The sequence below is a fragment of the Poecilia reticulata genome, chromosome 17 (assembly GCF_904066995.2).
Source record: "Poecilia reticulata chromosome 17, P_reticulata-male-v2, whole genome shotgun sequence".
NCBI classification, from domain to species: Eukaryota; Metazoa; Chordata; class Actinopteri; order Cyprinodontiformes; family Poeciliidae; genus Poecilia; species Poecilia reticulata.
The window spans coordinates 28999747-29015765 of NC_088846.1; the positions used below are offsets into that span (position 1 = coordinate 28999747).

A 16019-nucleotide genomic window follows, 5' to 3' on the forward strand; every position below is an offset into this window, starting at 1 on the left:
CAGGTTATTATTTAAAACAGGTTTTTATTTGAGTGTTTCCAGTCAATAACGAACCAACAAAGTCCACCGGGATCACAAGCCTTCATTTGTCTGTTTGTGTTTCTATAATGCTGGCTGCCATGGCAACACAGTTGTTTTATATGTTTATTTATTTCGAAGAGACAAAAAGTAAAAACAGGGAAAATAATAAAACACATGATCATGCCCATTGCAATCATTATTACATAATTTGTTCGAATAGGAACCCTTCTCATATCCATCAACTTCCAAATATTTAAATCCCCCCACAGCAGATAAACTCTTAAATTCATCCCATGTTGAATGACATGTCAACCTCACATTCTCAACCATAAACGTAAAATTGTACATTTTTATTATCAGCAATAGTATTTTTGGTCATTGAGAGACCTATTAAAACAACATATTTCCCCACAAGCTCTTTTTTGAACAGCTTTTCAAGCTGGTTTATATTTGTACTTTAAGTTTGTCATTTAATACATTCCATAAATCTATTCCTCACACTAATATACAAAAACTCTTTCTGGGTATTCCAACACATTGTTTTTTTTTATTTTTTATTTTTATTTTATCTTAAATTATAACCCCCTAATTTGTCACAAAAAACACTTTTTTTGAATATAGGGTGGCCGTTGATGGTTTTTTACTGATGGTTTTATAATGATTTAACTCTCAGCAGGAGAGTCGATCAGAGTACGGAGAAACTGGATCATGTGGTTATGATGATGTATTTCTCATATAAAATATTCTGACGGTGTTCATGTATAAATCAAAGCTTTATTTATTTATTTGGATTCAAAACACACAAATAAAGAAATGATAAAATGAGAATTTGATTTACACAGCTCCATTCTCTATAACTAATATAGACTAGTATTAATGACACAATAATATACATTTCCTGAACCCATTGTCATGTAAAAACAAAACATTCCCCTAGGGGGCAGCATCCCATCACCAACACCGCTTAACAGTGAAGCAATATGACAGTTTCTCCGCTTAAGAATCAACAAAACATGAAACCAGCTTAAGTCCACAAAAAAGACAATATCTTCTGTCTCATTGATAAATATCAATTTATCAATATAATATTTGGTAATGTTAATTGGTAAATTGATATATTACAAATTCATTGATAATTAGTCAAATTATTTGGTAAATGTTAATTTACCAATTAAAAATAACTCAGCAAAATGAGTTTCAATAACATTATCAAAGCATTATCACTGGTTTCACTTTTTCAACTTGAGGAGTAATATGTCGTTTTATTTATGAGTTCAAAGCCTGAAAGTGAAAATAGTAAATATTCTTGGGCTGATCAGCTGTTTTGAAGAACATCAGACTTTAAGAAAAACAAGTGCTGACAATCTTTACTTACTGATTTATATGCAGTTTAGAAACAACATAACAGCAATCAAGAACAAATCTGTTGCAAGATTAAGATTCTGAATCAAACCCACCAAACCTTAAGTGGGTTCTATCTCTTTGGGTTCACATAACTCTGCATGACATGCAAACCCAACCCAAATTCCTGCCAGTAGCGGCTCAGTGAATCTGGTCTGGACTCTGTGGATCAGAGTCATGGATTCAGAGACGTTGTGGAAGGACAGAATACCTGCTCTGTGGTCCAGGTACACTCCGACTCTGGAGGAAACTGGACCTGAGATGGAGGTCCAGATGTTGTTGTGACCAAATTTATAACGGTTTTGGTGACAATCTAATGCCCAAGATTCTTCATTACCTCCAAATAAACTTTCATTCCCACTTCCTGCTCTGCTGATATTCTTGTATGAGACTGCTACATAAACTCTCCCTCTTTTCTCCACCTCCCAGTAACAACGTCCAGTCAGACTCTCTCTACTCAGAACCTGGCGCCAATGAGTGAATCTGTCTGGGTGACTAGAATAAGACTGATGTTGAGCCTTTCTTGTCACCTTCCTGTTTTCCCTTGACAACACCAGCCATCTGTGAGCCGTGTTTGGATCCAGAGTGATTTCACATGAATATTTTAAATATCCATCTCTGCTCACTGGTTCTGATTCTGACAGTAGAACATCCACCTCAGTGAGTGTCAGTGAGCTTTGTTTCCACGTTTCTCTCAGAATATCCTGTAGTTCAGCTCTCAGCTCTGACACAGCTGCTGTCACGTCCTCAAAGTGTCTCAGAGGACGGACCTTGATGCTGGATGAGGGTGTCGACTCCCTGAGTGCTGGCAGTGAGGGGTAGTTGAGGAGAAACTGGTTGTGATCCTCTGTGTGTGAGAGCTGCTCCAGCTCAGCGTCTTTCCTCTTCAGCTCACTGATCTCCTGCTCCAGCTTCTCCTGAACATCTTTGACTCGACTCACTTCAGTTTCCTGCTGGGATCTGATCTGCTGTTTCACATCAGAGCTTCTTTTCTGGAGGAGACGGATCAGCTCAGTGAAGATCTTCTCACTGTCCTCCACTGTTTTATCAGCAGAGTGATTGATGGCCTCCACCTCCTGATGAAGCAGCTTCACATCTTTCTCTCTTTCCTGGATTCTCTGCTGGATGTTTCCTTGTCTCTCCTCCAGCTCTCTCTGCCTCTCAATCCTTTCTGCTGCAGCTGACACTGTGTCATGACCTTTATGTTCCTCCATTAAACACAAACTACAGATACACTTCTGATCAGTGCGGCAGAACATTTTCTTCACCTCATTATGACGAGAGCAGACATTTTCCTGGAGGTTCTTGGATGGCTCCACCAGCTTGTGTTTCTTAAATGTAGCTGAATCATAATGAGGCTGAAGGTGTTTCTTACAGTAAGAGGCCAGACAGATTAAACAGGACTTGATGGCTTTCAGTTTTCTCCCAGTGCAGAAATCACAGGCCACATCTTCAGGTCCAGCATAGCAGAGATCAGCAGGAGCAGCTTGGAGTCCAGTTTTCTTCAGCTGCTCCACTAAAGCTGCAAAGACGGTGTTTTTCTTTAAAACCGGCCTTGGTGTGAATGTCTCCCTGCACTGAGGGCAGCTGTAGATTCGTTTTTGATCCTCTTTTTTCCAGTGGGATTTAATACAGTTCATACAGTAGCTGTGTCCACAGGGAATAGTTACCGGATACTTCAGTACATCCAGACAAATTGAACAGGATAGGGTTTCTTGGTCCAGCTGATTCTCCTCCATTTTTCTTCTCAGTTACAGAGACTGTGTGATTCTTCCTTTGAGAAAGTGTTGTGAGCTGCCGTTTGTTCAGAAGAATGTAGTCTTGCACGTCTTACACTTATTTACAGGATGGTAACGCCCATCCAACCTCTGGTTCTGCAGGAAGGATTTAGACAGACTGGAGCTGCTGAGAAGAGGTGATTAACAAGGAAAATATTTGTGTTTCAAATGTTTTCTGTTGCCAGATCAGCTCATAGCCTTACTTATCCCAGAGATATAATCCACTTAGATGAGTTCCCACAGATGGCATCATATTTAGTGAAAGGTTATTTGATATTTATCAGTTAACATTTGACTGATACTGTCATAATGAAGAGGATGCAAATGCAGAGAAACTGAGGCGACAAATTGATTTGCAGATTTAATGAAAAAATAAGAACAAAAACTTACAAAACCCATTCAAGCACAGTGAGCCAGAAGAGAACAATCCCCCGCCCCCCAGAAATCCAGGGAAAATAGACAAGCAGTGTAACAAGAGGAAGAGACAGGACGAAACAGGACATGATGGTATAGGGGTAAACAGTGATGACAATTCCAAGGGCCCTTGATCACAGGGCCCTTGGAGAAAGGCAAAGGGCACAGAGGAGCAAGAAGGAGTCATTCACACTCTTTACTGGTTAATGGCTGTGGTGCACCATGTTGATGTTTGTCAACCACCATTAAAATATAATTGAAGAATAAGAATAATCAAGGAGGAGTAACAGTCAAAACATAATGCCAATTGAACAAAGAATAACTAAACACAAATATTAAATATCTAACAACAGACGAATCAAAAGCAGTGGTCTCAAACTGCATTCCCCAAGGGGCAGTGATCTGTAACTTTTAGATGTGTCCCTTGTCCTATATATTTCAATTTAACTGCCTCACTAGCATGCAGTCGAGTTCTACAGAGCTGATACTAATATTGGAGTCAGGTGAAGCAGAGAGATTTGGTGTTTACTACAAAGTGCAGTCTGCTAACTGTGAAAATGTGAACAAACAAGGAGGCAAGCCCATAAAGCATAAAATTTGGACTTTTGTTAGGACAGTTTATCAGGAGGAAATATTAGTGGGCGGACCAAAGAGGCTCATAATTAAATACCCCTGTCCTAGAGGAACAACCAAGTCTGCTCATGACTATTGAGACAAAATATTGTACTAACTCTTTGACAACACAGCTGTGACTGCCTCAGCTCTGAACAATGTCAGGAATTTAAGTTCCTCCTTCATTAAAGGCAGACTTTCCTGTCAAAACTAATTTTAGCTGATGGAATGTGCATCTCTTAATTCTTTCTTTCACACCCATTTCTAAAAATAGAATACAATTCTCAGGAACAGCTGAGAATTGCAAGTACAGGTCTTTTAAAAAATAGCTTGTATTCTCAGAAATAGCTTGTACTTGCATAAAACTGATCTAATCCAGCCGAGCACAAAGCACTTCACACTACATTCAGTGATTCACCCATTTATACATGAAATCACACACTGAAAAAGAAGCAACTCAGAGTGGATTCTGTTTGTTTGGGTTACTTGCACTAAATATGAACCAAATCAAAGTCCAGCCAGCAGGGGCTGAGTGAATCTGGTCTGGACTCTGTGGAAGAGTCATGTTTTAGAAACTATAGAACGACAAAACACCTGCTCTGTGGTCCAGGTACACTCCAACTCTGGACGAACGAGGTCCTGAGATGGAGGTCCAGATGATGTTGTGACCAAACTTAAAACCGTTTTCTTCCAGGCTGCTGAAAATGAAGTTGGTCAATGTTCAGAAAATAAGTCAAGTGCAACTTTTCTCACCGGAGTGACAGGAGACCATAGTTTTGCTCTGCTGCTGCCCAAGAAGTCCAGGATAATGTTTTGTCTCAACGTTCTTTTCACTTTTGTAGCTAAGGTACAATTCATAATTTTTTGTTATTTATTGTTTTTAATGCAATTTATTTGCAACATCTTATTATTCAGCATAAGGAGTTTTTTTTGTCAGTGTTTACTGTGAACATTGCTAACAAAGCCTGCATGTTGCTGTAAAACTTTCTCTCCTCCTTCCTATAATGTCACAGCAACCAGATTAAGCCAACTTGATTTTCAACATATTGAACTTGACTTTGAAAAGTTAACCAGTCATGCAACTCTTAGCTTGTATGCGATTTTGCACAAACATTTTAGGAATCCAGATCTGCTGGTTCAAAAGTCACTTCAAGGTAACAGTTGTTGACATTGGGATGGAACCTGAAGGGACTTAATGTTTTTGGCAACACTTTATTTGAAGGGGTGATCGTGACACTGTCATAAACATGACACCTGTCATGAACATGAAGAAGCACTTATGAATATTCATAACTGCTGTCATTTGGTGTCCATTAAAATGCTAACTTTGCATTATTTGGTACATTTAGTCAAGTGAAGTGAAGTCAAGTGCACTTTATTGTCAAAGATCTATGTAACAGGATTAACACAGAAGTTTGAAATTGCGTTTCACCAATTTCCAATGTGCAGTTAAATTAAACATATGAATAAGACATTGACAGTAACCCTTCGCGCCCTCCCCTCCCCACACACACACACCTATACGGGTTTTGGTGTATTAGCGGGACAATTTTTCAAACCAGTTTTTTGCAACACTAAACGGACACCCCTTTCCACTTATGCTAGAAAGACGTAGTAAGTTGTCAAAAATCTTATTGAGCTACACAACATAGATCTCACTTAAAAATTTAGATACACACATCAGAACTCAAAATACAAGAACCTGATGCAATGCTGTATTAAAGGGACAAAAATAATGAGGTGCTTGGCTCCGCACATGGCACCAACAGTAATTGTCAGGGCCAATTTTATTTATCAGGACCACGGCATACAGATACAGAAAACATACAATTTATGTGCACTAAGAAGTCCAAACATGGAAATATGGACTATAACTAGTCTATATTTCTGTGGAGTGCATCTGTCATCCCATGAGAAGTTTGAATCATATACGGAATCAGGAACATACTTCTCTTTTTATGATGTCACCTTACTTGAACTTTGTTCTGGACAGACCTGTTGATTAAAAACAAATTTTGTATACATTGAAAGCATTTCAGCAAGAATATTTCTACTAAAAACCTACCAATTGAAGTTCAGTGATGTCCTTTATTTACGATAACACTTTTTGTGCCAGGACTGTTTGTATACTAGACGGAGAAAAATAAGAATTGACAAAGGGAGGTAGCATGATAAATATTTAAAACGTCAGTGCCACACTATGACTCACTTTCAACATACAGCACAGCTACACATGGAACACATGGATCATATTCAAAAGATGAACCCAATTCCCATTCTCAAAAAAATTACCTTCACATCACACACCACTCCATTTCAGAGGCAAAAAAAGTCCACATAAAACACACTTTTCTAAACTTGACATTTCATCATGGATGAGATCATGATCACACACAGTTAACCACTGTTAACAAAAAAAATTGTAATCTTAAGATAAGAGTTTGATCTTGACACGTGTGTAGTGTAGAGTATAAAAACCAATAAATCGCTTTGATTCTTTGTTTTTGAATCGTAATAACCATGTTTTTGAACAGTACTTAATATTCTCATGACTATTTTAGAAAATAAAAAGGTCAATGAGATAAAACTTATGTCAGGTGAGTTGCCAGAAAATAATTTGCATGCATCCAGCTCGGCAGCCTGACAAGGCATCTCTATGGAGAGCTAAAATGAAGGGATGAACACTGAATGGTTGTTTCTAAAAAAAATAGAAATAAACAATGTCCTCCTTTATGTATGTACCTGTCCAGTTGAGTATTACACAGGATCCATGTATCTGTGTGCATCTAAATTTAACTTTCATTCTTTTGTATCTCTAATTTCAAAACTTAGTCCTCCAAATTTCTGCACCTTACATGATAAGTATTACACAAGACCTGTGTGTTTGATGAGGGCTTAATATTATTTCAGTGACTTTATATAAGAAACTAAGTTTGTTGTTGGAGACAAAAATTACCTCTGGAGGGTTGGTTGAGCAGGATCCGCATACATCCACATCACCAGCCTGACGCAGTTCATCTTTGGAAATCTGAAATGTAAAGAACACTCACTAAATGTGTCAGTCCTCCCTATTCCTGCACCTTACAATTTGAGTATTACACAAGACCTGTGTGTATGTGGACTCCTAAATGTGACTTTCATTCTTTTGTACTTGTAATTTCAAACGTCAGTTCTCCCCTTTTATGCAGCTTACATATCAAGTGTTACACAAGACTGTGTGTTTGAACAGTACTTAATATCATATCAAAACTGTATTTCAGAAAATAAGTTGGTCGTTGGAGACCAAAATTACCTCTGGAGGGTTGGTTGAACAGGATCCGCATGAATCCACGTCACCAGCCTGCCACGGTTCATCTTTGGAAATCTGAAATGTAAAGAACACTCACTGAATATGAGTTTGTTCCCAATCTAGAAAACAGTCCTCCCTATTCCTGCCCCTTCCATTTTGAGTATTACACAGAACCTGTGTGTATGTGTGCTTCTAAATGTAATTATCATTCTTCTATACTTGTAATTTCAAAACCCAGTCCCCCTTTTTTATGCAGCTAATATATTTAGTATTACACAACACCTATGTGTTTGAACAATACTTAATATCATTTCATTTAATTTATTTTAGAGAATAAGTTGGTCGTTGGAGACCAAAATTACCTCTGGAGGGTTGGTGGAATAGTATCTGCATGCATCCACGTCACCAGCCAGTGAAATGTAAAGAACACTCACTAAATGTGAGTTTCTTCCCAATGTAGAAAACAGTCCTCCCTCTATTGAGAAGAATTTAAAAAAAGTCCACCTACTGTATGTGCCTGTCCACATCTTGTTTTCAACTAAAATGTAACCCTGTACTACAACTTGACATATACTTCAAATATGTCTTCAGTGCTAGTTGAATGATTTGTGATAGTATTTTCACATGTATAAGCAACTTTCTTCTCCATGACCAGTCCCGCCCTCGTCGTCCGCCTGGGCTCCAGAGGGCGGCAATAGGAAGTCTCGCCCTCGCTGTCCTGCTGGGATCCAGAGGGCGACAGTAGGGAAGAGAGTCTCACTCTCTCTAAAAGAGGGAGTCTCCCACCCTTGCCGTCCTGCTGGGATCCAGAAGGCGGCAGTAGGGAAGAGAGTCTCTCAGTCAACATCGAGATCAAATAAAAAGTTTTCCTTAAACAAAACAGTAGTTTCAGCTTTCAGAGCTCTTTACAAAGTTCTGCACAGCTGTGGATGTTACTTATTTATAAAAAATAAAATCAAATGTGTGACACAGAAACTGAAATGTGTCATGTTTCACTTGTCTTAGAGATTAAAACAGAGATCAGAGAGTAAAGTAAGAAAGATCCAGTCTTTATAAATAAATTTTTTTTATTACGCTCCATGTTCCTGAAGTGATTCTGATTACAAATTCACATTCTAACAGGACGGTTTAAAATCATGATTACAAATAAGGCCATGGAATGAATATTCTGACAATTTCCTGAGCGCAGAATCAAAAACTGTTGTCTTTGTTCCACTGGAGGTAAATTTTCATCAGACTGACGGGCTAAGCTTCAGTGGACTGGGTTCTGGTTCTGGTTCTAGGGCACATTGCTCTCCAGCCACGCTTGGATCTCGGGTTCATTCTTCTGGATCCACTCGATGTTGTTCCTCGCCGTCTCCAGCGCCTGCTCCCTGGGCATTTGTCCGGCTCCAGCATCCGGAGTCAGTTTGAAGAAATTCTCCATCTGAAGGTCCAGAGAGAAAAATACAACAAACAAAGGAGAGCAAAAAGAAACAAAACGTCAGGAGGGATGAATTCAAAACCAGTTTAGGCTTAAAGTGATTTCTCCAACATCATAAATGTATTAAAATGTGATTAGAAGCAGAAAAACAGGATGAACTTTGACCTGCCACAGCTGCAGCTTGGTGTTGTAGGAGGTTGTGATCCGATTGGGCAGCCGGCCGAGGTTCCTGTCGTTGATGGTGTATCTGTCGGGACGGAGGAATCATCAGCATCGCCAACAGGAGATTGTTTACGATTTTCTAACACGACTTTGATTAAATAAATGACCTGATGAGCTGAACATTAAATCATTAAGGTTCAAAAATACAAATAAAGAACACAAAAAAGAAGTTGGAAAAACTGAAAAAAAGTCTTGCCACAAAATATAATGCATAAAAAAGTAAATATTAAAATTAATGAATACTACAGCAACAAAAGGAGTACTACCTTAAAAATAAGTTTGTGGTGGCTCTTTAAGAAAAAATGTGCAGCAAAGAAAAACTAATCAAGGTGTTTTTGTGCTCAAATACCTTTTAAATTAGTTTTAATAATCAAAAATAAAAATGTTCTGCAAGATTTAGAAAAAATTTTTATTTTAACCCCGGAACTAAATGCTAAACAAACTAGTACATTTTTATCAATATTAAGGATTTATTGACATGTAACAAGCTCCTACATCTTATGCAAGTTAGTTTTGTCTTATTTCAAGTGTACAAAGATATTTGCAGTAGAAACTAAACCGAAAATACTTGGTAAGATTTTCTATTTTTGCAGTGAGCAAGATGAAACATATTATATAAAAAGCTGAATATTTGCAAACTTATGATTTGTTTCCAGCATAATTTTTGTTTAAATATCCCTCACACCGTATTGGAATCACCTTTAAGTGACATTACAGTGTGATGCTTCATCAGAAGTAACTTCTTGTGCTTTTTAGCGCAAGAGTTACTGAATTTGCGAAATTTGTAACAAAAATTTTTGGAAAGTAACCCCAGAAACTAGAAAACCTGACATACATTTTCAATAAAAAGTTAAAATAATGTTTTTGAAAAATATATATTTACATATATTTTATGTGACTGTGACTTGGATTAAACACCAAAACAGCCTTTCCTATAAATCTTATGCTCACTGTAAACTTTGATATCAACAAACATTTAGAATGAAAGAAAACTGTCTTTGTGTGTTTTAAACATTTATTTCATGTCTCAAACTATACATTTTATTTACAAAATGAAGTACTAAACTATTCCAACATTTTGATTTTCACCATAAAAATCCCAAAATGAATGTATCATATGATAAATTAAGTGAAGCATTGTGAACAGAAGCCCTGAGAAATAAAATAAACAAACTATAATCTTAAAAGAACAACCATCAGTAGGATGTTACAAACCTCGAAACTGAAGACAGGAACTTTGATTCATTTAAAATATACATAAAAAATAACATAAGGCCCATTTAAAATAAATTAGTTCAGTTTGCAGAGATCAGCAAAAGGTAGCAAAGCTTCAACAGCATCATTGTTATAGCGCAACTTTCACTCAAGTCTTCTTTTGAAACTTACTTTAGAAAAAAAAAGTTTAGCACAGATCTCTGGACATCAGAGTGTCAGCAAGGTTGATGTATATACACACAGATAGGAATTTACCAATATATTTTGTTTGGTCTAAATTGACTCAATTTGAACCAAGCTTCAACTGTTGGACATATAGACTCCCTGTTGGTTCTAGAAGACTTTGGTACAAAGACAAGTTTCTGTTGAATCAATGAGTGCCCACAAGCCCACATCATCAGTCATCCATCACCATGCAGGACCAAATCTAGGAAATATGCCGTTTTATTTCCAATTATGGTGGTGTCTATTATGGTCACACATCTGTACCGTGCACTGCAAGTTTTGTAGATTGATTTTATTTTACAAACTGAAATGTAAAAGTTTTAAACTTTCAACAAAAGGAAGTTGAGACCATTCTCAATTACCTAGTTTCATTTTACTTTTTATAACAAGGAGAGAATTCAGCAAAAATATTGAATCTCACTGTAGCTCTACACACTAAACATCAATTCATGAATAGCTTAAATCCACAAATACTTGAGACTCTCAAAATACTTAAAACTGTCTATTTTAACAGGTCAAACACCAAATTATATATAGTAGTATATAGTAGTAACAGTCCCGGAACAACAGACACCGTTTCTTGGTTGCTCCGATAAACAGTCTCAGAACAACCACAAAAGCGAACATCAAAAGTTTTTCCTAACCTTAATTACTGGGGGTACAACATATCAGTAGAAAGAAAAATAAATTGTGTTTCTGGATTGGCCGTTTTGCAAATCCTAAAACACCCATTTTTGACAAAATGGGATTTTTGCAATTTTTGGCAAAATGCCAATTTTAGATTTTAAAACTAAATCTAAGATATATTTAGTTTTAAATCTATTTAAGCTTCCTTACGAGCATTTTCTGTAGAACATTTTATATGCTCTCTAAAAAAAAAATCCATGAATAAGAGTCCAAACGAGCTCCAAAATAAATCCAAACTGCTGATAATCACGCACAGCAAAGTTTCCTAAGATCTGGTACAAAATGTCTGCTAAACCCAACATCGCACCTTCATTCCAAAGCATGCTGAAACAGAATTAGTAATTTTTCCTTTTCTAATGTATTTTGAAAAAACAACAAAAAAGTTTAAATATTAGTAAATCTGAGTGAAATAACTACTTCCCACACTTGTGCGTTTGTTTTTTGTGGCGATTTAGTTTTCCAGCATTAAGGAAAACCTTTCCACATATTTCACATGAAAAAGGCTTCTCATCTGTATGAGTTTTCTTGTGGAGATTTAAATTACTAATGTGAGAGAAACTTTTTCCACATGTTTGACAAGGAAAAGGCCTCTCGCCTGTGTGAGTTCTTCTATGAACATTCAAATTTGAAACATTTACAAAACATTTTCCACATGTTTCACAAGGAAAAGGCTTTTCACCTGTGTGAGTTTTCATGTGGAGATTCAAATGACTAATTTGAGAGAAACTTTTTCCGCATAATTTGCATAAAAAAGGTTTCTCACCTGAGTGTGTTCTCTGATGCACATTTAAATAGTGAATTAGAGAGAAACTTTTTCCACATTTTTGACATGAGAAAAACTTCTCACCTGTGTGTATTTTCTTGTGGAAATTTAAATTAACAACATGAGAGAAACTTTTCCCGCATAATTGGCATAAAAAAGGTTTCTCACCTGTATGGGTTCTCTGGTGTGCATTCAAATGTTGAATTATAGAGAAACTTTTTCCACACGTTTGACATGAAAAACACCTCTCACCTGTATGATATTTTTTGTGTAGATTTAAATTACAATTTAGAGAAAAACTTTTCCCACATGTTTTGCATGTAAAGGGTTTTTCACCAGTATGAAGTTTTTTGTGCACATTTAAATGACCAATTTGAGAGAAGCATTTACCGCATGTTTCACATGAAAAAGGTCTCTCACCCGTGTGTGTTCTCATGTGAACATTCAAAGTCGCTCTCTTTAAGAACAATTTTCCACATGTTTCACAAGAAAAACGCCTCTCACCTTTGTGGGTTCTGTAATGCTTTACCAGGTTGCACTGATTTTTAAGACATCTCCCACAAATATCACATTTGAAAGAACTTTTATTTGTGTCAGTATGAGACTGACTCTCTGACACAGTGGAGCTGCTTTCTTCTTGATCATTGCTCTCGATTTCACGAGACATATGAAGGGAAAGCTGCTGAGTTCTTTTTTCTTCTTCACTCAAGCCAACTGCCTCAAGAGTAGAAGTCTCAATCAAAGCAACAATCTGCTTCTGGACAAGCTGCTCTCCCTCCTGACTGCTACAGAGGTCTTTCTGGTTATGTCTAGTTGGTAAGTATTCTAGTTCTGGTTTTTCATTGGTAAGTGCTGAAGTATCCATTTCCTCCTTTTCTTTGATCAGTGGTGGTTCTGGTTCATCTTTCTCTTCTTTAATCCATGTAGGTTCTGGGTTTTTTCCCCCTTCTTTCACTGGAGGCTCTGGTTCCATCTGTTCTTTTTCAGTCAACTGATGTCCTACTTCCTCCTCGTCGTGACTGGTCTTCCTCCCCTGGTGACAGACCTGTTGGATGGCAAAGGTTTCCTCCTCTCTGGAGACACGTGGCTTCTGGAGGTCTGTGGGGACAAAGGAAGTGATCGTTAAATTAATTGAATTGGTCACCGTCTCAGGCACCTGGCTGTTCCTGAAGATCCTGGACTGTCAGCACCACATGTTTCATCTGAACTCATTTTGTAGTGCTTAATTGAAGAGAAGGTGTCGTTTGCAGAGTAAAGTGTCATCCACACATTGGTAGCTCTGGTAAAGATAATCAAAAGATTTAAGATAAATTCATATTTTTTGCAACAGCAGCACAAATTCGCTCCAAATTTAATTTGAGGACATTTATTCCCCAAACTTGCCCATATCTACAGCTCATTGCAAATTTCTTTCTACTTCATAACTGTTGAGTTTTGCTCACACCACATGGGAACTACAGCCACTGTGAAAGCTCAAACCTCATCTTTCAGTGAAGTTATGCACTGCTACTACCTCTGAACTTAGACAGGATGGATGAATTGAGCAGAGATGGTGAGATATTTGTAACATGCTTAACGGAAAATCATGCATTTATGCATAACTTTAACATTAGTTAACCCCAGTTATCCATCAGGGACAGTTTCTGATGAGTTTATACACACAATCTGTTATTGGATATGTGTGTTTACACATATCCTCACACATATCATGGTCAAGTGCAATGTTTTGAAATGGATAACAAGGGCTGTAAGTGTAATGAAAAAATATATGTGCCATGATTTTTTCTGTTAACATTGCATCCATGAAAGGAAGATCCAAAAGAGTCAGAAAGTTTTTTTCACCACTGGAAATACAGTAAAATTTTAATAAAAAGAAAGACAACAACTGAGCTTACAGAAAGACAAAGACATTCAAACTGCAGTTAATTAGAAATCAGAGGAGCTGATTACCGATCTTTAAAATACCTGACGTGCTGATTCTGACTTTGGCCGATACCAATTTGTTTGTCTTAAATGTTGGTAAATCTAGCAAAAAAGTCACTGAGTTGGCAACAGTGGGGTGACTATTGTTAGCTGCAAGCAAGCAGACATGCCCTGGTGGGCTGGTCTATAAGTCAAGCCTCTCTCATGGGAGAGCAGAAGACGACAATAGTTGATTTTTAGACATTTGCTGAGAGATAATATCTGTAGATAAGATCGGTTTCACATGTATTAACCGATAATCGATCTCACAAAATAATATAAAAAAATGGTTGGCCGATGAAACGGTGCACTCTAATATGAGCTAGCTATATTCAGGTAGGAACATGCTTTATGATTTTCAAGATCGTGCATATATTGTTAGTGATTACAATTTTAATCATTATATTGTAGAATTTCCTGCAATAAAAATAATTAGATTCATATCATTAGTAACGGGGGTTTAAATTATCTCCATCCAACAGATATTTTCTGCTTGTCCTGCAACATTATATTCTGAGTTACGCTATCAAACTTTGTAGCATACGAGCTAGCAGCTAACGACAATTCAGCCATCTTTAGCAGCAGCTGGAGCAACTATGGCCGCTGACGGATCTCCGTCTTCAGTGAAAACATCAGCACCTTTATCCAGACCTACCAGAACTTTGTCTCTGCAGCTCCGAACCGACTCTGTGTAGCTTAATTTCTGGTTTCCAGTCGATCCCCATCATTCTGCGCTGAGCATCGAGCTCTTCCTCGTAGCAAATGATGGTTTTTTCAACCTCTGTGAAGATTTCTTGAGCAGCAGCAGTTAGTCGCTCTCTGATAAACTCTCTGAGATGCTGAACTGAAGACATGGTTGCTGAAATATTAGTCTTAAATACGAGAACACAACCATCTTCCAGCAGTACCCACACATGCTGCAGAGGCCATTTTTTGTTTAACTTCCGCTTGGCGTCACGTTGAGACAAAGCAGCTGATTGGTCCATTTCCAATGGATTGATATTAGCAATCCATTGGATTGGACTGGAGTGGAACCGCAGATTGGCAGCAAAAACGGACCCAGTCTAAGGGTTTAAATTCTTACGCACAACACTGGATGCATAAAAATGATCGTGTCGTAAAGGTCCGTGTAAATACACGCAAACTTTTTTTCTGCCCTGAAAATTGTTTCATTCTTGCAAACTATATTGTATTAAACAATAAACTACAAAATACCAAAAACTTCCCCAAAATACATTGGAATCTATCTGACCCCATTCAGATTGATTTAACCAAAGGAGCATCAAACCCAGTGCTTTTTTTATTTTAATATTTTATTAACATTAAACAATTAAACTGAACCACAATCATCCTCATACAATGACATAACCCACTATTAAATACATCCAAATAAAAATTAAACGGATCGGAAAATCTCACTTATAAGCAAGCAGTGGCGGAGCCAGAGGGGGGGCCAGGGGGGCCAGTGCCCCCCCTGTCATCTGATTGGCCCCCCTAGTGGCCCCCCCAGATGATTGACATGTAACAGCACCAGGTCATTTCTGTACATTATTTGGAATCATTCTAAGCCAACCTAATATCTAAAGAAGAAAAACAATAATAAATATATCAAAAGAAAATGTGTAAAACTTTATATAAGTCCATGTGATGACATAAATAAATAGATTTTTATCAGGCGCGATACCAGCCTCCTTTATACTCATAACAACAAGTTGATATTGTTCTCCTGGGTGTTTCAGTTATGCTGCGTTGTGGTGCAATTCAAAGGCTAAAGCACTTCGTGGTGATGGTAAAACACCAATAAGTTATTTATTGATCCTCCGCAAAAAAGAGAAAAAAACGAAGAGGGGCCGACAATATTCGTAGTTTGGAGCAGAGGTGGCGCTGGAGTTTTTTTCGTTGTCCGTCAAAGAAAAAAGTCATTTTATTTCCAATTTGTAGTCATCAAACGAAACATTTATTATTTCTCTGCTAGAACGTTTTTGAAATCAGGTAACATTTCACGAA

At 37.4% G+C, this 16019-nt stretch overlaps 2 protein-coding genes and 1 long non-coding RNA gene across 3 annotated transcripts; all 3 read right to left on the reverse strand.

The window, feature by feature from the left end:
- Nucleotides 1-72: 72 nt before the first annotated feature.
- On the reverse strand, nt 73-3200 carry LOC103479997 (tripartite motif-containing protein 16-like). The gene has a single exon (XM_008434729.3). The coding sequence runs from the start codon at nt 3159-3161 to the stop codon at nt 1485-1487; it is 1677 nt and encodes a 558-aa protein (XP_008432951.2). The 5' UTR covers nt 3162-3200; the 3' UTR covers nt 73-1484.
- Nucleotides 3201-5755: 2555 nt separating this feature from the next.
- LOC108167079 (uncharacterized) lies at nt 5756-8111 on the reverse strand. Its single transcript, XR_014084233.1, has 5 exons — nt 8024-8111; nt 7519-7590; nt 7183-7254; nt 6292-6355; nt 5756-6221 (listed from the first exon to the last, which is right to left on the reverse strand). It is a non-coding gene; the product is annotated as an uncharacterized LOC108167079 (long non-coding RNA).
- A 471-nt stretch (nt 8112-8582) lies between these two features.
- On the reverse strand, nt 8583-15040 carry LOC103479998 (uncharacterized). The gene is made up of 4 exons (XM_008434732.3): nt 14668-15040; nt 12555-13148; nt 9104-9185; nt 8583-8941 (listed from the first exon to the last, which is right to left on the reverse strand). Exons 1-4 carry the CDS (start codon nt 14996-14998, stop codon nt 8920-8922), a joined length of 1029 nt encoding a protein of 342 aa, XP_008432954.2. The 5' UTR covers nt 14999-15040; the 3' UTR covers nt 8583-8919.
- Between the last annotated feature and the right edge of the window lie 979 nt (nt 15041-16019).